The sequence below is a fragment of the Salvelinus sp. IW2-2015 genome, linkage group LG17, assembly GCF_002910315.2.
Source record: "Salvelinus sp. IW2-2015 linkage group LG17, ASM291031v2, whole genome shotgun sequence".
Classification (NCBI taxonomy): Eukaryota; Metazoa; Chordata; class Actinopteri; order Salmoniformes; family Salmonidae; genus Salvelinus; species Salvelinus sp. IW2-2015.
This window is the reverse complement of record NC_036857.1, coordinates 37,355,379-37,379,429: the sequence shown is the minus strand read 5'-3', so window position 1 is coordinate 37,379,429 and position 24,051 is coordinate 37,355,379. Positions and strand designations below refer to the sequence as shown.

The following is a 24,051-nucleotide window of genomic DNA, read 5'->3' as shown; positions in this document are numbered from 1 at the left end:
AAATGTATTAAAATAAAACAATTTCCTCAATCCACACACAACACCCCAAAATGACAAAGTGAAAACAGATTTAGAATTGTTGTCCCCTAGAATGGATAGGCATATTGTGCCCGACTTCCATTCTAACATATGAGGCTGGAAAACGTATTGTAAATAATCCGCATTTGCGCTTCATCTACAGAAAGTTATTACTTCTTACTCATATGGAATAATATCCTTAAATTGGTTTTAAAATGTTAGTTTTTTTTGTAAATAAGGGGCAAATATTCTTTATTATGACCATTGTTTTTCTTCTTCACTCTCAATAAGATGGAACTCAAATGTCTTGCCAGTTGATAAAGCGTGCGGTCTTACTCTGTATCATGATGTGCAAACAAACATGTTTTAATATACTATTTGTACAAAATATGGTATATAGAAAGTGTCTTAAATAGAGTTTCATGGGGGTGTCAGCTATAGCTATTATAACATTTCTATGCCAACATTTGTTAACCACTAGTTTTACTGCTCGAGACAGTAACAATGGCTTTATAGAAACAGTTTATTTACTCTAAAACATACATGAACAAAGCACCATATAAACATAAAGACTGATACAGACGTAAGCCTATTTGCCTTGCGAGTCAATGTGGCCATTTTCTTTTTTCAAAGCAAACACTCCAAATAACAAAAAGACAGCAGATTATCTTATATTACAGCATGCTGAATAGACAACCTGCATAAGAGAATCAGACAGAGCAAACTAGAGACAATTGTGAGATGACAGTATAAAAGTGCCATTCATTATACAGCAGTTGAAAGACTGACAACTAAGAAATTAGCACATTTTACATAATTAAAATCATGGAAATATGAGAGGGGAGGGGTTTAAGGAATAGACCATCTTTGAGAGAAAAAAAWACAACAAAAAAACTAAAGACAACCAAGACGTTCTCTTCCTCTAAAGAGGATGAAGATCGGGTTATTTTTGAGTTGATGGTGAAACCGGTACTTTGCCGTGTCCCTCGCATCATAAGACAAGTAATACAGCTAAAAGGAAGCGGCCGGGGTGCTACGGCACCCATTTCCTCCTAGCACCCGCCACACACCAGCCCAGCAGTTAAAAAAAGGGGGGGTAGGTCAGAGTAGAAGATGGCACAGAATGCCTGTCAAGAGTTTTAAATAGAAGTCCTTATAAGCGAGTCCTGATGTGAGAGGGGCACATTCATAGAGAAACAAGGGCGGTGATCCACGTTTGATCCATTCCTTCTGCCGAAGCCGGACTATCTTCACCCTTATGAAGGGGAGAATTTTTTGGCCTGTGCTCGAACTCTTTTTTCATATTCTACTCTGTTTTGGCTGGAAAAAAAGAGGGGTTTAGTAAAACAACTGAATGATCGAAATATAGTATTACATCCACCATATCCCTATCCAAAAACAAGACTGCAAACTGGAAGAAATTCCCTCGATTTTAATGCTGCGCTTTAATTAATTGTTACTTTTATTTCTTATTATTTTTGGAGGTATTTAAAAAAAAAAACTACATTGTTGGTTAGGGCTTGTAAGTAAGCATTTCACTGTAAGGTCTACACCTGTTGTATTCGGCACATGTGACAAATAAAAATTTGATTTGATACTAGCAGGACTCACCAGTAAATTGTGTATGCCTCTGCTTGGGCTGGATCCTGGATATTGGGCTCATTTAAGAGTTCCTGTATTCCTAATAGGATCTGTAAGATATGACAATACATAAAGATCACGTTAGTTGGGCATACAAACTATGGGCACCAAATGGCTAAGTCAATCACCAGGATTTCCTAACCTGCTTGATGGTGATGGCTGGTCGCCAGTCCTTGTCTTCCTCTAGAATGGATAGGCATACTGTGCCTGACGGATATACGTTAGGATGGAAGAGTGGAGGCTCAAATTTACCTAACAAATTGGGGGGGAAAAACAAGAGGAAATCATTATGGGGAAAAGAGGTCATGAGAAGTTCTAAGTCCTGTTCCAACACATCCTTCCTACCTTTGTGATCACCAATTTAACCTGAAATTCCGAGAAAAAAAATAAAATAAAAAAAGAACTTACACTTTGGGGGCGAGGAAGGATAGTCATCCTTGAACAGCATCCGCAGTTTGAACAAGCCTCCTTCCCATGGGGTCTGGGGATGAGTCATAAGCGTTTATTTTTTTTTTTTTAAATTTTAATTTAACTTTTATTTAACTAGGCAAGTCGGTTAAGAATAAATTATTATTTAATAATGGATCACAAACGCTTGCAAACTATGTTAGGGTCAAGGATGAGCCATGACCCATCCTAGCAATCTTTGGTTTCATACAAGATATCCACTTTTYAGTGTTGGTGTATGAAACTACTACATAATGCAGGTGCAAAACATTTCCTCTCAATGATCTACTACCAACTATGCACATATGGAGTGCTATAAACAATGACTATTTTTAACTGCATGTGTAGAGAATTGGCTGTACTTACCCCCTTCTTCCCAGGAATAGCACATTCCCAGTTCATCAAGTTCATCGTTCCATCTGGGTTTTTCGTCGGCACAGCCACAAAGCCCTGAGAAAGAGGTCCATCAATCAGTAAAATGCTGAAACATGAGGTGATGGCAGTGGATAAATGCCACAACAATGGGCCTCAGGATCTCGTCACAGTATCTCTGAGCATTCAAAAGGCCATCAATAAGACGCAATTGTGTTCGTTGTCCGTAGCTTATGCCTGCCCATTCCATAACTCCACCACGGGGCACTCTGTTTACAACGTTGACGTCAGCAAACTGCTCACCCACACGACGCCATACACGTGGTCTGCGGTTGCGAGGCCGGTTGGACATAGGGCTGTTTCGGCGACTATATTACTCGCCACACCGCCGGTCACGAGTCATTCCACGTCACCGTTTAGTCATGGTAACCCTTTGGCCACAAAAAATTAGAGGCCTGGTGAGAATATTATCAAGTGCTTGTCAAAATGTGAATGAGATACTGATGAAGTGTGTGCAGCCTGCACAAGAAACAAAGCAGAGCTCATGCCTTTCATGCAACTTTTTTCAAATCATTAGTCGCATCATGCAGCCTTAAAATTTATTTATTTTATGATAAAAAATATTTTTAAAAAGTGCCTCCCGAGTGGCACAGCAGTCTAAAGCACTGCATTGCAGTGTTGCAGCATCCCTATAGCCTGGGGTTTGATACCGACCGTGACCGAGAGTCCCATAGGGTGGCGCACAATTGGCTCAGCATTGTCCGGGTTAGGGGAGGGTTGGCCGGGGAGGCTTAAATTGGCTCATCACGCTCTAGCAACTCCTTGTGGGGGACCAGGTGCCTGTAAGCTGACTTTGGTCGTCAGTTGAACAGTGTTTCCTCCGACACATTGGTGAAGCTGGCTTCCGGGTTGAGCAAGCAGGTGTTAAGAAGCGCGGTTTGGCGGGTCATGTTTCGGAGGACGCATGACTCCACTCTCGTGTTCCGAGCCCGTTGGGGAGTTGCAGCGAAAACACAATGTCGTAATCACGAAATTGGGGAGAAAAAGGGGGTAAAGAAAATACAAATAAATCTAAACATATAGCCCAATGTTTTTATCACAACTACAATTGCATAAATAACTCGAAATTAAGCCTATAGGAGGACCTGTTTCTTGGTTAACCTTTCTGGCGCAGGCGTTCCGCTAGCGACCCACCTCGACAACATCCGGTGAAATTGCTTAAAAATACAGAAATTGTCATAAACATTCATAAAAAATACAAGCGTTATACATCGGCTTAAAGATTAACTTCTTGTTAATCCAGCCGCTTTGTCAGATTTCAGAAAGGCTTTACGGCGAAAGCATACCATGCGATTATCTGAGGACAGTGCCCCGCTTACAAAAGCATACAAACATTTTACAACCAAGTAAAGGAATTACAAAAGTCAGAAATAGCGATAAAATTAATCACTTACCTTTGAAGATCTTCATATGGTTGCAGTCACAAGAGTCCCAGCAACACAATAAATGTTTGTTATGTTCGATAAAGTCCCTCTTTATATCCCAAAAACTCAGTTTTGTTGGCGCGTTTTGTTCAGTAATCCACTGGCTCCAAGGCGGTCAAACCATGCAGACGAATACATCCTAATAGTACCGGTAAAGTTCATCGAAACATGTCAAACGATGTTTAKAATTAATCCTCAGGTTGTCAATTGTCTAAATAATCGATAATATTTCAACTGGACAATAGCATATTCAATAGAAAGGAAAAACAAMGAAGGGTGCGCAATCGGTCATGCGCGCAAACCAGCTCTGCATTCTTCCTCAGTCCACTGACAAAAAGGTCTCATTCTTCTTCATTTTTCAGAAAGCAAGCCTGAAACAATGGTCTAAAGACTGTTGACATCTAGTGGAAGCCATAGGAACTGCAATCTGGGTCCTAACCCATTAGATACTGTATAGGCATTCAATTGAAAATACCCACATCAAAAAAAATCCCACTTCCTGGATGGATTTTCCTCAGGTTTTCGCCTGCCATATCAGTTCTGTTATAATCACAGACATTATTTGAACAGTTTTGGAAACTAGAGTGTTTTCTATCCACATCTACCAATTATATGCATATCCTAGCTTCTGGGCCTGAGTAACARGCAGTTTACTTTGGGCACGCTTCTCATCCAGACGTCGAAATACTGCCCCCAAGCCATAAGAAGTTAACCACTCAATACAGAACAGCCGCTTACTTGCTGTTCTGTTTCGTTGTTCAGTCGTTTCATTCTCAACCAGTATTTCAACATACATGTCAAGTTGTGAAGTTTCAGCTTTGTCTGTCCGTGGCCTCTTCTTCGGTGCGCACTGTCACTGTGTCCATTTCCATCTTKTCCAGCTGTGTCTGTAACATTTCACGTAAATCCTGTTTGTCTGCACCGAAGTAGCGGTCCTTGTACCTAGCATGGTGGCGACACAGTAAAGAGAGAATGCCACTGAATCGCTTGTTCACAGCCTCGAGTACTTTGTAAGTTAACTGCAGACACAGGCCGTGGGGTTTTGTTGAACAGGCGTTTCAATGCCATGACAGGGGGTATCACGTCTACTGCAGACGCAGTTGATTAGCTTATTTCTCGAGTCAGATGTTCGAATGGCGCTAGGAATGTGTTCATGTTTCCAAGTTTCAAACATGTTCTCAAATGCCATTGAAAATGGCAGCAGCGGTATGAGAACCAGCACATTCTTGAGCATGCTTTCCTCAGTACGAAATCCTCATCGACCAACTGTACTGTCAGATTCAGCAAGCTGATGGGGCTGACATTGCTGGCCCAAATGTCAGCCGTGAAGCTAATAGCAGTGACGCCCATAGCAAGTAACTCATGGATGTGCATTTCAACAATACTGTGTAACTCCGGTAGGGCAACATCTGAAAAATAGCGCCTAATTGGTAGTGTGTACTAGTGCTTGACCAGTCGGCGAAAGCCAACATCGTCCACGACAGAGAATGATTGATTGTTAAGGGCAATGAATTCCATTACCTTGGCATTAATGGATTTCGCCTTTGAGTTGTCTTGCTGAAAATGTCTTACTCTTTCAAATGATTGCTCAACTTGAACATGTTTAGTTGGAAGTGCGCTTAGTGTTTTTCTGCTTTTGTTCTGTGTAGCGCTGTATTTTTCGTGGCATCATCTGCAAACGTTATATAGGTATGCACGTCAGCTTTGACATCGGTTTTGCACATCGGCGTTAAACTAGACATCGGGCCGATGCTGGCATTTTTAGCTAATATCGTCCGATTACGATATGATCACCGATACATTGTRAATCCCTAGTTACATTCTTCTTCTAAAATTGATTAAATAGCTCCCCCCAGATCTACACACAAAATTTTTAGCAAAATATAAATAGAACTGAAATATGAAAAACAGGTTTGTTTTTTTAGCAAAATATAAATAGAACTGAAATATCACATTTACATAAGTATTCAGACAATTTACTCACCTTTGGCAGCAATTACAGCCTCAAGTCTTCTTGGGTATGACGCTATAAGCTTGGCACACCTCTATTTGGGGAGTTTCTCCCATTCTTTTCTGCAGATCCTCTCAAGCTCTGTCAGGTTGGATGTCGCTGCACAGCTATTTCAGGTCTCTCCAGAGATGTTCGATTGGGTTCAAGTTCAGGCTCTGGCTGGGCCACTCAAGGACATTCAGAGACTTGTCCCGAAGCCACTCCTACTTTGTCTTGGTTGTGTGCGTAGGATCGTTGTCCTGTTGGAAGGTGAACCTTCGCCCAAGTCTGGTCCTGAGCATTCTGGAGCAGTTTTTCATCACGGATCTCTGTACTTTGCACCGTTCATCTTTCCCTTGATCCTGACTAGTCTCCCAGTCCCTGCTGCAGAAAAACATCCCCACAGCACGATGATCCCACCACCACGCTTCACTGATGGTGCCAGGTTTCCTCCAGATGTGATGCTTGGCCTTCAGGCAAAAGAGTTCTAGCTTGGTTTCATCAGACCAGAGAATCTTGTTTCGACTGGTCTGAGAGTCTTTAGGTGCCTTTTGGCAAACTCCAAGCGGGCTGTCATGTGAGGAGTGGCTTCCGTCTGGTGCTGAGTGCTGTGAGGTGGTTGTCTTTCTGGAAGGTTCTCCCATCTCCACAGTTGAATTCTGGAGCTCAGTCAGAGTGACCATCGGGTTCTTGATCACGTCCCAGACCAAGGCCCTTCTTCCCCGATTGCTCAGTTTGGACGGGCAGCCAGCTCTAGGAAGTCTTGGTGGTTCCAAACGCCTTCCATTTAAGAATGATTGAGGCCACTGTGTTCTTGGGGACCTTCAATGCTGTAGAAATGTTTTGGTACCCTTCCCCAGATCTGTGCCTCAACACAATCCTGTCTCGGAGSTCTTTGGATAATTCATTCAACCTCATGGCTTGGTTTTTGCTCTGACATGCACTGTCAACTGTGGGACCTTATCTAGAAAGATGTGTGCCTTTCCAAATCATGTCCAATCAACCTCATTWCCCACAGGTGGACAATCAAGTTGTAGAAACATCGAGGATGATCAATGGAAACAGGATGGACCTGAGCTTAAGCTTAACTGTATTTTCATTTACTTTATAGTTCTCACGGAAGGTGATAATTCTGACTAAATCTACAGAATAAAGCCGCCAGTTAAAATCAAGGAACGGTTGTGCTCGTGGTTACACTGTTTATGTATGTAAGCACTTCAGAGTTATACCAAGCTAATAAGTCACTCGTAAGATACACCCCCCCCCTCTACTTTGTCATTATGGGGTATTGTGTGTAGATTGAGGAGGATTTTTTTATTTATTTAATGAATTTTAGAATAAGGCTGTAATGTGACAAAATGTGGAAAAAGTCAAGGTGTCTGAATACTTCCGAATGCACTGTTTATGTATGTATGCATGCATGTATACACACAGAGTGTAAAAAAAAACATTAGGAACACCTGCTTTTTCCATGACATACTGACCAGGTGAAAGCTATGATCCCTAATTGATGTCACTTGCTAAATCCATTTCAAACAGTTTAGATGAAGGGGCAGAGACAGGTTAAAGGGTTTGAGACATGGGTTGTGTATGTGTGCCATTCAGAGGGTGAATGGGCAAGACAACATATTTAAGTGCCTTTGAACGAGGTATGGTCGTAGGTGCCATGCGCACCRGTTTGTGTCAAGAACGGCAATGCTGCTGGGTTTTTCCACGCTCAACAGTTTCCCGTGTGCATCAAAAATGGTCCACCACCCAAAGGACATCCAGCTAACTTGACAACTGTGGAAAGCATTGGAGTCAACATGGGCATGGTTGACACCTTGCAGATTCCAGTCCCGACTAATTGAAGCTGTTCTGAGGGCAAAGGGGGTGAAACACAATATTAGGAAGGTGGTCTTAATGTTTTATACACTCAGTGGATATGTATATATTTTTTTTACTCAAACCACACCTGTGGACCGGATTGGACCCCCTTTGCGTGCTGGATGTGGGCTGTATGTTCGACACCCCTGGTCCAGAACTACACACTGAAAATGTGATGCTTGACTGGCATAAATACTCACGAATGGGTGGTCTTTCCGCCACGCTTTGCGCTCCTGAGCAAGCCGGCTCAATGCAATGCCAGACATGACTGGTGGGCTCCTGAAACAGCAGAAGTAACAAACAAGTGTGCTTTCAAAGACATGTAAATACTAAATCTAAGAAATTAGGTTAAATGTATCATTTTGTCAACCTACACAAAATACTCCAATGCCAAAGTGGAAGAAAACTTTAAATGTTTTAAAGATAAAAAAACAAACAGATAAGATAAGTATTCACCCTGAGTCAATACATGTTAGAARCACCTTTGGCAGCGATTACAGCTGTCAGTTCATGGATAAGTCTAAAGGGGACAGCATGCTTCAGTTCGGATGGAGCCTAGCCGAGAACCGAACAAATGTGCTTTTATACTCCCTTAAGACCTTCGGGGGGGGGGGAAAAAGCGCCAATTGTACTGTTTGTCCACTTTGAGACGCCATAGCCAGTATACGCTAACAACATTTTTTTATAAAAAATTACTAAGATAACTCAAGAAATCTGTCATTAATTGACGTTTTTGCCGAGATCTTAGTCGCCTAATTTGACATTAACTAAGATGTTAAACGTGTTTGAACAAAAACATCAAAATGTAGTCATAATATATGCACAAACTCTTCCGAACTGTTTCGGCTGGGAAGCATGCGAACACCTTAAGAGCTTTGCACACCTGAATTGTGCAATATTTGCTCATCATTCTTTTCAAAATTGTTCAAGCACGTTTCAGGAACATTCACTGTGTTCTTGGTAATGTTAGCTTTTATTCCCAACCATTCCCACACAGAGAGAGACGTGATCGCATACAAATGTAAGCAAAGTTTGAAATGATTATGTTTTAGTCAAAAATATCTGCTTGGCGTTTTGCAGTCTATAAATTGTTTGTAATTATAAACTGGGTGGTTCGAGCCCTGAATGATGATTGGCTGACAGCCATGGTATATCAGACCGTATATACCACAGGTATGACAAAACATGAATTGACTGCACTAATTCCGATTATAATAACAATAAGGTACCTCAGAGGTTTGTGATATATGGCCAATAGAGTTGCAAAGGGTCGGAAACTTTCCTGAAACTTTCCAGATTTTTTTCTGAAATTTTCCATGGCATGTTAAGCCCGGGAATTAAGGAAAATTCCTCAAATTCATTTAAAAGAAGTTAGCTTATAACAGTGAACCTTTTTTGTGGGATGCACATAAGGACATTCTAGGTCGTGGCATATTTTGGTTAAACTATCCCCAATTCAATGGATTTGCAACCTGCATACACAGTGCATTCTTCCATCACATGTACAGCAGATTCTCAAGATCTTACACACTAATGAGATGCTATTGAGCCCACACTGTCTGAGCCAAGGGCTTCATGCTTTCTGGTAAGTTTTGATTACAATACTGGGTGGGGTGAATATATTTTATATGACATACATCATTTTTTGTTAATTAGTAAATAGTAGCCTACAGCAAAGTGTGTTTAAATCATTTCTAATTTGTTAACAATTTCTGCTAGTTAGTTTTTTCTACCATGTGGGTTTTAGCTTGCTTGAGTCTCCGAACTGAGGAGTGTAAATTCACCTGTTTCCATACATGTTTCATTTGAAAACATGTATCATACAAAGGAGTTGTTTAATCTAACTGCTTAACTATTTATCGGTACATGGAATTGTATGTTGTTTTTTTACTCATTTTTTCCTAATCTTTACAGGAAAATGCCACGGCCACTATCTGATGTGTGGAGACATTTCACTGCAGCTAATGTAGAAGGAAAAGCTGTGTACATTTGCAAATACTGTGCCAAATCACATGTGAAGAAAGCAACAGAGGTGCAGAATYATCTGGCCAAGTGCATTGCGTTCTCAACAAGCAACCTCTGACAAAAGTCCCTCTACTTCTATTCAAGGTGAAACAAATGTATCAGACACCTTATCGATAGCAACAGCTCATAGTCCTCCTGRAATCAGAAGTTTTTTTGACTCAATGGAGGAACTTAGTCAGAGAAATATTGATGAATGTCTTGCTCGAGCTGTGTATGCAACTGGTTCAACGATGATGCTCACAGGCAATGTGTATTGGAAGAGATTTCTGAATATTCTTCGCCCAGCATACACCCCTCTAACCAGACATCTACTCATTTGCTGGATGCAGAGTTCAAGTGAAGGTCAAGCAAATCATTGAGAAAGCAGACTGTATTGCAATCATCTCTGATGGGTGGTCAAATGTTCCTGGGCAAGGAATAATTAACTACATCATCTCCACCCCTTAACCAGTATTCTACAAGAGCACAGACACAAGGGACATCAGACACACCAGTCTACATTGCAGATGAGCTGAAGGCAGTCAATGACCTTGGACCACAGAAGGTATTTGTACTGATGACAGACAATGCTGCGAACATGATGGCTGCTTGGTCAAAAGTGGAGGAATCTAACCCTCACATCACACCAATTGGCTGTGCTGCTCATGCATTGAATCTGCTCCTCAAGGACGTGGCACTGAAAACAATGGATAAACTCTACAAGAGAGCCAAGGAAATGGTTAGGTATGTGAAGGGTCATCAAGTTATAGCAGTAATCTACCTCACCAAGCAAAGTGAGAAGAAGAGCAACACATTGAAGCTGCCCAGCAACACCCGTTGTGGTGGTGTTGTCGTCATGTTTGAGTCTCCTGGAGGGGAACGAGTCTCTCCAAGAAATGGCCATATCACAGTCTGCCGATATGGACAGCCCCATCAAGAGGATCCTCCTGGATGATGTATTTTGGGAGAGTGGTAAGCAGCCAGAAACCTATAGCAGTAGCCATTGCATGGATTGAGGGAGATAATGCCATCTTGTCTGATGTTCAAACTCTGCTTGCAGATACAAGAGGAGAAATCCATACTGCCCTGCCCACTTCACTGTTGCGCCAAACTGAGAAAACTGCAGTTCTGAAATACCTCAAAAAGAATGACGACGTCTGCCTGAAGCCCATACAGAGATCAACAAGGCCTATGGTGTCATCACTATTGTGTCTCGCCACCTTGGCCTGGATGAGGGTAAGGTTCTTGGCAGTCTGGCAAAGTACACTTTCAAGCAAGGGCTTTGGGATGGAGATGCAATATGGGCAGTCGTGCCAACATAGCTCATCAGCCACCTGGTGGAAGGGACTTTGTGGATCTGAGGCTCATTCCGCTGTTGCCTCCATCATCCTCCAAATCCCACCAACATCAGCCMCCTCAGAGYGCAACTGGTCCTTGTTTGAGAACACACCAGGCTGACCAATACAAGGGTTGAAAAATTGGTGGCCATCTGGGCAAATTTGAGACTTTTTGAGCCTGACAACGAGCCATCCTCAACAAGGTTGAAAAGTGACAGTGAAGATGAGGCCTCAGAGTCTGATGTTCAAGAGGTGGACATTRAGGAGGTCCAGGGAGAAGACAYGGAAGCCTGAGAGGAAGACAACCAAAGCTTTAGTTTGTAGACTATCATTTCACAGATGTAAGTTGAAAATGTTTTTAGGAGATGCGATGGATCATTGGGGATCATTCCTTTTTGTTGTTCAGTCAAATCATCCCATGTGAAGAGTCAACTCATTYAATTAAAGTTCAATTCGTAGCCAAATCGTTTTTTTCTTCCTATTGATTTAATCATTTGCAATTATGTCTACTTATGATAAGGTAAAAGGTTTATGTTTTTGTCTCYATATGATATTGTAAATATATCCAATGCAAAAAACATCTACATTTAAATGGTATTAATATTCATATATTTCCATTAATTCCCATATACTGTTGAAGTCAGAAATGTACATACACTTAGGTTGGAGTCATTAAAACTCATTATTTCAACCACTCCACAAAATTTCTTGTTAACAAACTATAGTTTTGGCAAGTCGGTTAGGACATCTACTTTGTGCATGACAAGTAATTTTTCTTAAAATTGTTTACAGACAGATTGTTTCACTTAATCACAATTCCAGTGGGTCAGACGTTTACATACACTAAGTTGACTGTGCCTTTAAACAGCCTGGAAAATTATAGAAAATTATGTAATGCCTTTAGAAGCTTCTGATAGGCTAATTGACATCATTTGAGTCAATTGGAGGTGTAACCTGTGGATGTATTTCAAGGCCTACCTTCAAACTCAGTGCCTCTTTGCTTGACATCATGGGAAAATGAAAAGAAATCAGCCAAGACCTCATGAAAACAATTGTAGACCTCCACAAGTCTGGTTCATCCTTGGGAGCAATTTCCAAACGCCTGAAGGTACCACGTTCATCTGTACAAACAATATTACGCAAGTATAAACACCATGGGACCACGCAGCCGTCATACCGCTCAGGAAGGAGACATGTTCTGTCCCCTAGAGATGAACGTATTTTGGTGCRAAAAGTGCAAATCAATCYYAGAACAACAGCAAAGGACCTTGTGAAGATGCTGGAGGAAACCGGTACAAAAACGAACTATATCCATAGTAAAACATGTCCTATATCAACATCACCTGAAAGGCCGCTCAGCAAGGAAGAAACCACTGCTCCAAAACCTCCATAAAAAAGCCAGACTACGGTTTGCAACTGCACATTGGGACAAAGATTGTACTTTTTGGAGAAATGTCCTCTGGTCTGATGAAAGTAAGATAGAACTGTTTAGCCATAATGACTATCGTTATGTTTGTAGGAAAAAGGGGGAKGCTTGCAAGCCGAAGAACACCATCCCAACCGTGAAGCATGGGAATGGCAGCATCATGTTGTGGGGGTGCTTTGCTGCAGGAGGGACTGGTGCACTTCACAAAATAGATGGCMTCATGAGGTAGGAAAATTATGTGAATATATTGAAGCCACATCTCAAGACATCAGCCAGGAAGTTAAAGCTTGGTCACAAATGGGTCTTCCAAATGGACAATGACCCCAAGCATACTTCCAAAGTTGTGGCAAAATGGCTTAAAGACAACAAAGTCAAGGTATTGGAGTGGCCATCAATCCCATAGAAGATTTGTAGGCAGAACTGAAAAAGAGTGTGCGAGCAAGGAGGCCTACAAACCTGACTCAGTTACACCAGCTCTGTSAGAAGGAACGGGCCAAAATTCACCCAACTTATTGTTGGAAGCTTGTGGAAGGCTCCCCGAAACGTTTGACCCAAGTTAAGCAATTTAAAGGCAACGCTACCGAATACTAATTGAGTGTATGTAACCTTCTGACCCACTGGGAATGTGATGAAAGAAATAAAAGCTGAAATAATTGTCTACTATTATGCTGACATTTCACATTCTTAAAATAAAGTGGTGATCCTAACTGACCTAAGACAGGGATTTTTTTTTAAATTTTTAGGATGAAATGTCAGAAATTGTGAAAAACTGAGTTTAAATGTATTTGACTAAGGTGTCTGTAAACTTCCAACTTGAACTGTATTCCCATTAATTCCCATATATTCCCGGCAGTTTCCACCTCTGAATATATACCACACGCCCTCGGGTCTTATTGCGCAATTATGTTTCAGCCCCCCCGACCATCGGCTCAAGAATGTAAATAAATATTATATATAAAAACGGCCCGCGGGTGAATCTAGTTGATGATCCTCGTCTATGGGTTCATTTGCATAATTCTGTGGAATTAAATTGGCACGTGTGTACAGTATATTCATTATGCATCTTTGAGTGAAAAATCTGTCAGACAGCGCAAGAGCTGCAGAATCTTGGTGTTTAAGACAACTGGGTCAAATCATGACATCAGTAATCTTTAGGTCCGAAAGTTGGGGTTTGAGTTGGATGACCGTTCGTTCAAAACCATTTCCCCCCCAGTCGGAGCAAGTCCCCCCCCCCCAGTTCCCGAGTTGTCTTGAATGCACTGAAGAAGTCTGAGATTTCCTGAGTTGTTTTGAATGCTGCATCTAATGGCAACACAAGGCAGACTTTTGAAATCATATACTTAAAAAAAAAACATTTCAATAAACGAGGCATGTCTTACCTTGCTTCAAAGTAGCCTATTAGATCTCTCTTCCTATATTTCTGACAGATATTTTCATCGGTCACATGAAACGCATGTGCAGTCCCCTTTTGCCAACGGTATTTTCCCGCTAATTGCATTATGGAATAAACATTCGTGTGTAGTCTACTCCCATGTGCACATTGCAGTGCTTATAATGTTTAGCTACATTAAGCTAAATATTTTTGATCTGTTGCATCAGACTAATTTGCTTGTAAACCGTTTAGTTTCATGTAGCCTAGGCCTACTGATTGTATGAATTTGGGACTCATCATCCCACAACTGTCCCAGAGTGTTTGGAATAGGCTATTTATTTTTCGACAAGCTGATCAATAGAATAGGTAGCCTAAACTATTCTACTACAGTAGATTGACATAGGCTAGTGATTTTGCTGTTTGTTACTCGTGTGGTTGGCTGAGGAAAAGTAAATGGAAAGTTATTCTAAAAGTTCAAAGTAAGAAGGACCGCACATTGTTGCATCCTCAACTTGCATGTTCTGTTAATATGAATTACCATATTCTAAATGCGATCTCAGTCATTCCCCAATGCATATGGATCCAGTAAATTTATTTATTTATTTATTTTACCGTTATTTTACCAGGTAAGTTGACTGAGAACACGTTCTCATTTGCAGCAACGACCTGGGGAATAGTTACAGGGGAGAGGAGGGGGGATGAATGAGCCAATGAAATGAAATGTTGCCGGTCAAATGTCCTGCCCCACATTGTCCTAACAGAAACCCTGGATGTGTTTGGCCCAAACATAAGGCATTTAGGACAAAAAGTGTTTTTTYCCCCAGTATTACGTTTCTGGGTGGTTTAATACATCATCCACAACATAATTATTAACTTGAGAGAGAGATATATTCATTGTCTGATTTGTTATCGTTAACCACCTACCAATCACTGCCCATCTTTAAAGCTTTCGAAAAGCTCTGGTCTTTGTAATCGAATCTGTGCTTAATATTCAACACTTGACAGAGACCTTACAAAAGTATTCAGACCTCTCGGATTTATTCACATTTGAATGTGTTACAAAAGTTAGATTAAAATGGATTTATTTTTACATTTTTTCAACAATCTACATAAAATACTCCAATGTTAAAGTAATACACCTTTCGGCCTAAATGCAAAGCCTTACTCATGGTTGGGTCAAATCCAACAACACTAACTGCCTCCTTTTTAAGCATGGTGGTTACTGCATCAGGGTATGCTTGACAAAAGGCAAAGACTGGGGAGTTTCAGGATAAAAATAAAACGGGATGAGCTACGCATAGGCAAAATCCTAGACGAAAGCCTGCTTTACACCAGAGACTGGGAGAGGAAATGCACATTTCAGCAGGACATAACCTACAACACAAGGCCAAAATGTACATTGAGTTGCGTACCAAGAAGACAGTGAATGTTCCTGAGCAGCCAAGTTAAAGTTGACTTAAATCTGCTTGAAAATCTATGGCAAGACTTGAAAATTGGCATCTAGCAATGTACCCCAACAGAGCTTGAATAATTAAGGGGGGGAAAAAGAAGGCAAACATTGCACTTACCCAAAGTTGTTTCTAACATGCATTAGTATTCCGCTCCCTGAGTCAATACAACTATAAAAAAATGATTTAAGTCAAATTTTACTTCCACTTTGTCAAAGTATTTTGTGTAGATTGTTGACCAAAAAAATTACAATTGTAATCCCACWTTGTAACTAAATGTGAAGAAATCCACAGGGACAAATAAAGGGTTAGTCATTCAAAAATCATCTCAACCCATATMATTTCACAGAGTGAGTCCATCTATCTTAAGTGACTTCTGCTAAATACTCCTAAACTAATTTAGGCTTGCCTTAACAATGGGCGTGAATACTTATGAAACTATATTATAGTTTATTTTTATGAWTTTGTCAACATTTATAGAACTCTTTTCACTTTGACATAATGGAGTAGTTTTGTCTAGATCAACGATAAATAAAAATACAACTCAGTTAAATATATTTTAATGAAACAAAATAAAAAATATCCCAAGAGAGTTGAATACCTACTGTGTGTGTGTGTGGGGCAAGAAACAGGGGCAAGAAAAAGTATGTGAACCCTTTGGAAATACCTGGATTTCTGCATAAATTGGTCATAAAATTTGATCTGATCTTCATCGAGGTCACAACAATAGACAAACAGTCTGCTTAAACCAATAACAAACGTGTCTTAAACATGTCTTGTAAACATGTCTTTATTGAACACACCGTGTAAACATTTACAGTCCAGGGTGGGAAATGTAAACTCAGCAAAAAAAAGAAACGTCCTCACTGTCAACTGCATTTATTTTCAAACAACCTTAACATGTGTAAATATTTGTATGAACATAACAAGATTCAACAACTGAGACAAACTGAACAAGTTCCACAGACATGTGACTAACAGAAATGGAATAATGTGTCCCTGAACAAAGGGGGGGGTCAAAATCAAAAGTAGCAGTCAGTACCTGGTGTGGCCAGTACCTGGTGTGGCCACCAGCTGCATTAGGTACTGCAGTGCATCTCCTCCTCATGGACTGCAYCAGATTTGCCAGTTCTTGCTGTGAGATGTTACCCCACTCTTCCACCAAGGCACCTGCAAGTTCCCGGACATTTCTGGGGGGAATGGCCCTAGCCCTCACCCTCCGATCCGACAGGTCCCAGACGTGCTCAATGGGATTGAGATCCGGGCTCTTCAATGGCCATGACAGAACACTGACATTCCTGTCTTGCAGGAAATCATGCACAGAACGAGCAGTATGGCTGGTGGCATTGTCATGCTGGAGGGTCATGTCAGGATGARCCCGCAGGAAGGGTACCACATGAGGGAGGAGGATGTTTTCCCTGTAACGCACAGCGTTGAGATTGCCTGCAATGACAACAAGCTCAGTCCGATGATGCTGTGATACACAGCCCCAGACCATGACGGACCCTCCACCTCCAAATCGATCCCGCTCCAGAGTACAGGCCTCGGTGTAACGCTCATTCCCTCGACGATAAACGCGAATCCGACCATCACCCCTGGTGAGACAAAACCGCGAGCACTTATTGCCAGTCTTGTCTGGTCCAGCGATGGTGGGTTTGTGCCCATAGGCGACGTTGTTGCCGGTGATGTCTGGTGAGGACCTGTTTTACAACAGGCCTACAAGCCCTCAGTCCAGCCTCTCAGCCTATTGCGGACAGTCTGAGCACTGATGGAGGGATTGTGCGTTCCTGGTGTAACTCTGGCAGTTGTTGTTGTCATCCTGCAACTGTCCCACAGGTGTGATGTTCGGATGTACCGATCCTGTGCAGGTGTTGTCACACGTGGTCTGCCACTGCGAGGACGATCAGCTGTCCGTCCTGTCGCCTTGTAGCGCTGTCTTAGGCGTCTCACAGTACGGACATTGCAATTTATTGCCCTGGCCACATCTGCAGTCCTCATGCCTCCTTGCAGCATGCCTAAGACATGTTTAYGCAGATGAGCAGGGATCCTGGTCATCTTTCTTTTGGTGTTTTTCAGAGTCAGGACACTAAAGAGGCCTTTCTACTAAGTTTTCATAACTGTGCCCATAATTGCCTACCGTCTGTTAGCTGTTAGTGTCTTAATGACCGTTCCACAGGTGCATGTTCATTAATTGTTTATGGTTCATTGAACAAGCACGGGAAACAGTGTTTGAACCCTTTACAATGAAGATCTGTGAAGTTATTGGGATTTTTACGAATATCTTTGAAAGACAGGGTCCTGAAAAAGRGACATTTCTTTTTTTGCTGAATTTATGGGATCCCTTGGATTTAATAACTGGTTAACCCTCCCTTGGCAGCAATAACCTCAACCAAACATTTTCTGTAGTTGCGGATCAGACCTGCACAACAGTCAGGAGAAATTTTGGACCGTTCCTCTTCACAAAACTGTTTCAGTTCAGCAATATTCTTGGGATGTCTGGTGTGACCTGCTCTTGAGGTCATGCAACAGCATCTCAAATTGGGTTGAGGTCAGGACTCTGACTGGGCCACTCCAGAAGGCGTATTTTTTTTCTATTGAAGCCATTCGGTTGTTGATTTACTTCTGTCTTTTGGGCCATTGCCCTGCTGCATCACCCAACTGTTGAGCTTCAATTGGAGGACAGATAGTCTAACATTCTCCTGCAAAATGTCTTGATAAACTTGGGAATTCATTTTTCCAACGATGATAGCAAGCTGTCCAGACACTGAGGAAGCAAAGCAGCCCCAAACCATGATGCTCCCTCCACCATACTTTACAGTTGGGATGAATTGTTGATGTTGGTGTGCTGTGCCTTTTTTTCCTCCACACGGTGTTGTGTCCCATCCAAAGAACTCAACTGTAGTTTCATCTGTCCACAGAATATTTTGGCAGGAGCGCTGTGGAACATCCAGATGCACTTTTGCAAACTTCAGATGTGTAGCAATGTTTTTTTTGGAAAGCAATGGCTTCTTCCGTGGTGTCCTCCATGAACACCATTCTTGTTTTGTGTTTTACCTATTGTAGACTCTTCAACAGAGATGTTAGCATGTTCCAGAGCTTTCTGTAAGTCTTTAGCTGACACTAGGATTCTTCTTAACCTCATTGAGCATTCTGCGCTGTGCTCTTGCAGTCACTCTTTGCAGGACAGCCACTCATAGGGARAGTAGCAWCAGTGCTGAACTTTCTCCATTTATAGACAATTTTTCTTACCGTGGACTGATGAAAATCATGGCTTTTAGAGATACYTTTGTAACCCTTTCCAGCTTTATGCAAGTCAACAATTCTTAATCTTAGGTCTTCTGAGATCTCTTTTGTTTGAGGCATGGTTCACATCAGGCAATGTTTCTTGTGAATAGCAAACTAACTGTTTTTTATAGGGCAAGGCAGCTCTAACCAACATCTCCAATCTCGTCTCATTGATTGGACTCCAGGTTAGCTGACTCCTGACTGCAATTAGCTTTTGGAAAAGCCATTAGCCTAGGGGTTCACATACTTTTTCCAACCTACACTGAATRTTTAAATGATGTATTCAATACAGACAGGAAAAATACAATAATGTGTGATATTAGTTTAAGCACGCTATGTTCGTCTATTGTTGTGACTTAGATGAAGATCAGATCAAATTTGATGACCAATTTATACAGAAATCCAGGTAATTCAAAAGGGTTCACCATACAGTGGCAAGAAAACGTATGCCTGCACGCACACTACTGTTCAAAAGTTTGGGGTCACTTAGAAATGTACTTGTTATCTAAAGAAAAGCAAAAAAAAAAAAAAAAGTCCATTAAAATAACATCAAATTGATCAGAAATACAGTGTAGACATTGTTAATGTTGTAAATGACTATTGTAGCTGGAAATGGCTGATTTATGGAATATCTACATAGGCGTAGAGGCCCATTATCATCAACCATCACTCCTGTGTTTCAATGGCACATTGTGTTAGCTAATCCAAGTTTATAATTTTAAAAAGGCTAATTGATCATTAGAAAACCCTTTTGCAATTATGTTAGCACAGCTTCTGGATATCAGATCAGCGATTACTCACCTTGAACTGGATGAAGATTTTTTCTTTAATTAGTCCGACGCGAAGGATATACTGCTTCTCCGAGACCAGGCCAAAATCCCCGTTGTTCGTGTGAAGAAAAGATGGAAATACAGGGGGCGGAGATCGGGGTGCCTTGTTAGAATTCTTCGTCGAGTGGGTAACCCGCCTTTACCATCCGTTCTATTGGCCAACGTGCAACCACGGGGGAAAAAATGGATGATGTCCGTTCAAGACTATCCTACCAAAGGAACATTAAAAACTGTAATATCTTATGTTTCACCGAGTCGTGGATGAACGACGACACAGATAATATACATTTGGCTGGGTTTTCCTTGCATCGGCAGGACAGAACAACCACGTCTGGTAAGATGAGGGGCGGGGGTGTGTCCATTTGTCAATAACAGCTGGTAAGCTATGTCTAATATTGCTCACCTGAGGTAGAGTACCTCATGATAAACTATAGACCACACTGTCTATATTTTTTGTAGCCGTCTATTTACCACCAAAAACGGATGCTGCTCGTTGAGTGCGGTCTTAGTGCCAGCATAAAGCCATAAGCAGACAAGAAAATGCTCATCTAGAAGCAGAACTCCTAGTGGCCGGAGACTTTAATGCAGGCAAATCCATTTGACCTAATTTCTACCAACGTCACATGTGCAACCAGAGGGGGAAAAAAGCCCTAGACAACCTTCACTCCACACACAGAGACACATACAAATAATTATATCCTCCTGATTCCTGCTAACAAGCAAAAACTAAAGCAGGAAGTACCAGTGACTCGCTCAATAGGGAAGTGGTCAGATGACGCAGATGCTACAGGACTGTTTTGCTAGCACAGACTGGAATATGTTCTGGGATTCATGCAATGGCATTGAGGAGTATACCACCYAAGTCATCGGCTTCATCAATAAGTGCATCAACGACGTCGTCCCCAGTGACCGTACGTACATATCCCAACCAGAAGCCATGGATTACAGGCAACATCCGCACCGAGCTAAGGCTAGATCTGCAGCTTTCAAGCTGCAGCTATTCCGGACGCTTATCAGAAATCCCGCTATGCCCTCAGATGAACTATCAAACAAGCAAAGCAGCAATACAGGACTAAGATTGAATCCTACTACACCGGCTCTGACACTTTGATGTGGCAGGGCTTGAAAACTATTACGAACTACAAAGAGGAACTCAGCCACGAGCTGCCCAGTAATGTGAACCTACCAGACGAGCTAAATGCCCTTCATGCTTGCTTCGAGGCAAGTAACACTGACGCATGCATGAGAGCACCAGCTGTTCGGGACGACTGTGTGATCACGCTCTCCATAGCCAATGTGAGTAAGACCTTTAAACATTTACAAGACCGCTGGGCCAGACGGATTACCAGGACGTGTACTCAGAACATGCGCGGACCAACTGGCAAGTGTATTCACTGACATTTTCAACCTCTCCCTGACCGAGTCTGTAATACCTACATGTTTCAAGCAGAACACCATAGTACCTGTGCCCAAGAAAGCAAAGGTAACCTGTCTAAATTACTACTGCCCCGTAGCACTCACGTCAGTAGCCATGAAGTGCTTTGAAAGGCTGGTCATGGCTCACATCAACACCATCATCCCGGAAACCCTAGACCCACTCCAATTCGCATGACGCCCCAACAGATCCACCGATGACGCGGTCGAGAATGTGTCACCTATGTGAGAATGCTGTTCATTGCCTACAGCAGTGTTCAACACCATAGTGCCCACAAAGCTCATCACTAAGCTAAGGACCCTGGGACTAAACACCTCCCTCTGCAACTGGATCCTGGACTTCCTGACGGGCTGCCTCTAGGTGCTAAGGGTAGGCAACAACGCATCTTCCATGTTGATCCTGAACACGGGGGGCCCTCAGAGGTGTGTACTTCTGTACTCCCTGTTCAGCCACGACTGCGTGGCCAAGCACGACTCCAACGCCATTAACTTTGCTGACGACACAATAGGAGGCCTGATCACTGACAAGACAGCCTATAGGGAGGTCAGAGACCTGGCAGTGTGGTGCCAGGACAACAAACTCTCCTCTAACGTGAGCAAGACAACAGAGCTGATCGTGGACTACAGGAAAAGGAGGGCCGAATACGGCCCCATTCACAAGGCTGTAGTGGAGCGGGTTGAGAGTTTCAAGTTCCTTGGTGTTCACATCACCAACAAACTATCATGGGCCAAACACACCAAGACAGTCGTGAAGAAGGCACGACAACACCCTTCCTCCCTTAGGAGACTGAACAAGATTTGACATGGGTGCCCAGATCCTCAAAGTTCTACAGCTGCACCATCAACACCACCATTTTATTTGATCCTGTACACAAGGGTAAATACCTGGTTTACAAAGTCTAGCCTATATTAGTCAAAAGACAAAAACATGTATAAACAGTGGCCCTCAAAAACTGGAGTTTTACATTCATAGATAGCAACTTCTATTAATTTTATCTACATTTACATTTAAGTCATTTAGCAGACGCTCTTTTCYAGAGCGACTTACAAATCTACCATGTTGACTTCCCTAGAAAGGTCATGGTGTGTACTGTAGGTTATGTATCCAAAATGTAGGGTGTCCACCAACTCTGCCTGGTGGGTGAAAACGCGCTATGGTGATGAAATATAACTTCCTTATGTTATTAAAAATACATTTTACCAAGACAAATATGATTTTTCATGTTCTGAAACGTTCAGTGGTCTCTAACATATCAACATTATATCCAAAAAGTGTTATTTCGTAACCTAATACCATAAGCACCTAACTCTGTTGACATATCGGTGCAGGTTTCTCATAACTTTTGATAATTTTACATTTTGTGGTCATTGTCTTCAAAAGTTGTTTTCACGGATCGCAAAAAGCTAAATTAGCATGACACGAGCTGAATTAAAATGTAAAGGCTTTGAAAATAAAAAGCTTGGTATACACTCATTTCTCCGTTGACATTTCAGAGATTTTTTGAGAAAGCTTACAAAAAGAACAGGGATTTTGAATTAATATGAAAACCGTATATTAAAATACTACATGGCATGTCTCAAACTCGATATCCATCTAACCTCTGTATTGCTTTATGTCCTACGGATTCGAGAAGATGAGTTCAACAGGAAAATGAGCCAGCCAGGTAGCCAGTAGACTTAATTATTGCACAGAATCCAGCCAAATTGACGCGATTTTCCTGATAATTTGCCACTTTTGGGTTTGACACTATGATATTGTCATGGACTGAGCACACAGCAATCATCATAACACCGGGCTGTTAATCTGCGCCAGAAACTCCCAACATTTTTGCGCAAAATATCTGGTCCGCTGTCTGCTCGTTAGCTGACTGCACGTTAGCTGGTAGTAATGCCAGCGACGATACAAATTACGTACGAAATAAATTACTCATGGTGCAAATTCCAGGTCAGAAACTGGCCAACAACATGTGCGACTACCCTGGCCATATGTGGAGCGCGGTTGGCGAACTGAGTCTGCTTGAGCACTTGTCGTTTTTTCGCATCTTGTTGTGGCAACGAGACTCGTTCTCATCATCTGAAGCCCATAAATAGGAGTTGCTMTGTTTGTCCGCTTTCTTTAGTTTAAAACGGAAACTCACAAATGTGCAATAACACCACCCATGACTGAGCAGGACAAAGGACCGAGGGCTTCCCAAACTGGCGCACATTTACGCATCAACCAACTAACGAAAATGGCGCAAACTCTGGCAGATTATATAACCTCGTATTACATAAATACAAAATTGTAAGGGCACGAGCGACATTCTCTTACCTTTCAATATGGCTATAATGACTCGTATTTTTTTAACTGGATGAATTAGTCGTGTTTAAATCGGGATAAAGCCCGGTGAAGTTTCCCTCCTGAAAAAACACCCGTTCCTGCCCAAGCTAAATAACAGGACCAGTAACATAGGCAATCTCCCAACCGCCTGAATCAATGAAGTGGGGGTTCTGCAGGGATCGATGTACCATAATCACGTTTTTAGTTTGTGTTAATTGAAATAACTGACAATTAAGTGGTACAACGTTCATAATGTGGTCTGCATTGATTTGGGTACAACGTTCATGTGATCTGCATTGATTTGGGCACAATTTGCATTCGTAAGTGACAGCTGATGAAGATGGCCTTATTACTATGTCCGATCATTTAAGTTATGCAATATGTGCATATCAATTGGATAATTTTAGACTTAGTCCCAAAAATKCAATAATAAACTCAAACCGGCAATTTCGTAGACCACTAAAGATTTAAAGGTGCAGTACGAGCATTTAAAAAAGAAAAACACCAGAGGGCGCTATTTGTTTACGTTTATCAGTTCCATACATTGACGCTTGATAAACAATGGATTCGAGAGAACATTTTGTTTTATGTTTAGTCTACCACACAGGGTGCTATGAAGTTTGTATGTTAACTTGTTTCTTTCTCCATTTAAGAGAGCTTGCACTTTTGTCACTAGTGAGTGTCATACTTTCCTCAAGTTTTTGGACGTGTCTTTTTTATGCCTCATCTCATATTCAACTGTGTAGCTTTAAGTTACAATTGATAATTTKATTGAAG

General features: G+C 41.7%; 1 protein-coding gene across 6 annotated transcripts; it reads right to left on the bottom strand.

Moving 5' to 3' along the window:
• Window positions 1–360: 360 nt before the first annotated feature.
• LOC111976705 (SUMO-conjugating enzyme UBC9-B) lies at window positions 361–23,404 on the bottom strand. Of its 6 annotated transcripts, none has more exons than XM_024005739.2 (8): window positions 23,266–23,403; window positions 19,492–19,729; window positions 8,019–8,097; window positions 2,473–2,556; window positions 2,068–2,140; window positions 1,802–1,911; window positions 1,630–1,709; window positions 361–1,338 (listed from the first exon to the last, which is right to left on the bottom strand). In XM_024005739.2, exons 3-8 carry the CDS (start codon window positions 8,082–8,084, stop codon window positions 1,275–1,277), a joined length of 477 nt encoding a protein of 158 aa, XP_023861507.1. In that variant the 5' UTR covers window positions 8,085–8,097; window positions 19,492–19,729; window positions 23,266–23,403; the 3' UTR covers window positions 361–1,274. The 6 variants fall into 6 exon arrangements, with proteins under 6 accessions (XP_023861507.1, XP_023861508.1, XP_023861509.1 ...); XM_024005740.2 differs by having other exon boundaries at window positions 19,492–19,724; XM_024005741.2 differs by having other exon boundaries at window positions 19,492–19,671.
• Window positions 23,405–24,051: the final 647 nt, after the last annotated feature.

Excerpts from the sequence above, each read along its gene's own strand:
- LOC111976705 (XM_024005745.1), bottom strand. The coding sequence starts at position 8,084 with ATGTCTGGCATTGCATTGAGCCGGCTTGCTCAGGAGCGCAAAGCGTGG. Across the intron at positions 2,557-8,018 it reads GGCGGAAAGACCACCCATTC|GGCTTTGTGGCTGTGCCGAC; the intron begins GTGAGTATTTAT and ends CCTCTTTCTCAG. Across the intron at positions 2,141-2,472 it reads CTATTCCTGGGAAGAAGGGG|ACCCCATGGGAAGGAGGCTT; the intron begins GTAAGTACAGCC and ends ACTCATCCCCAG.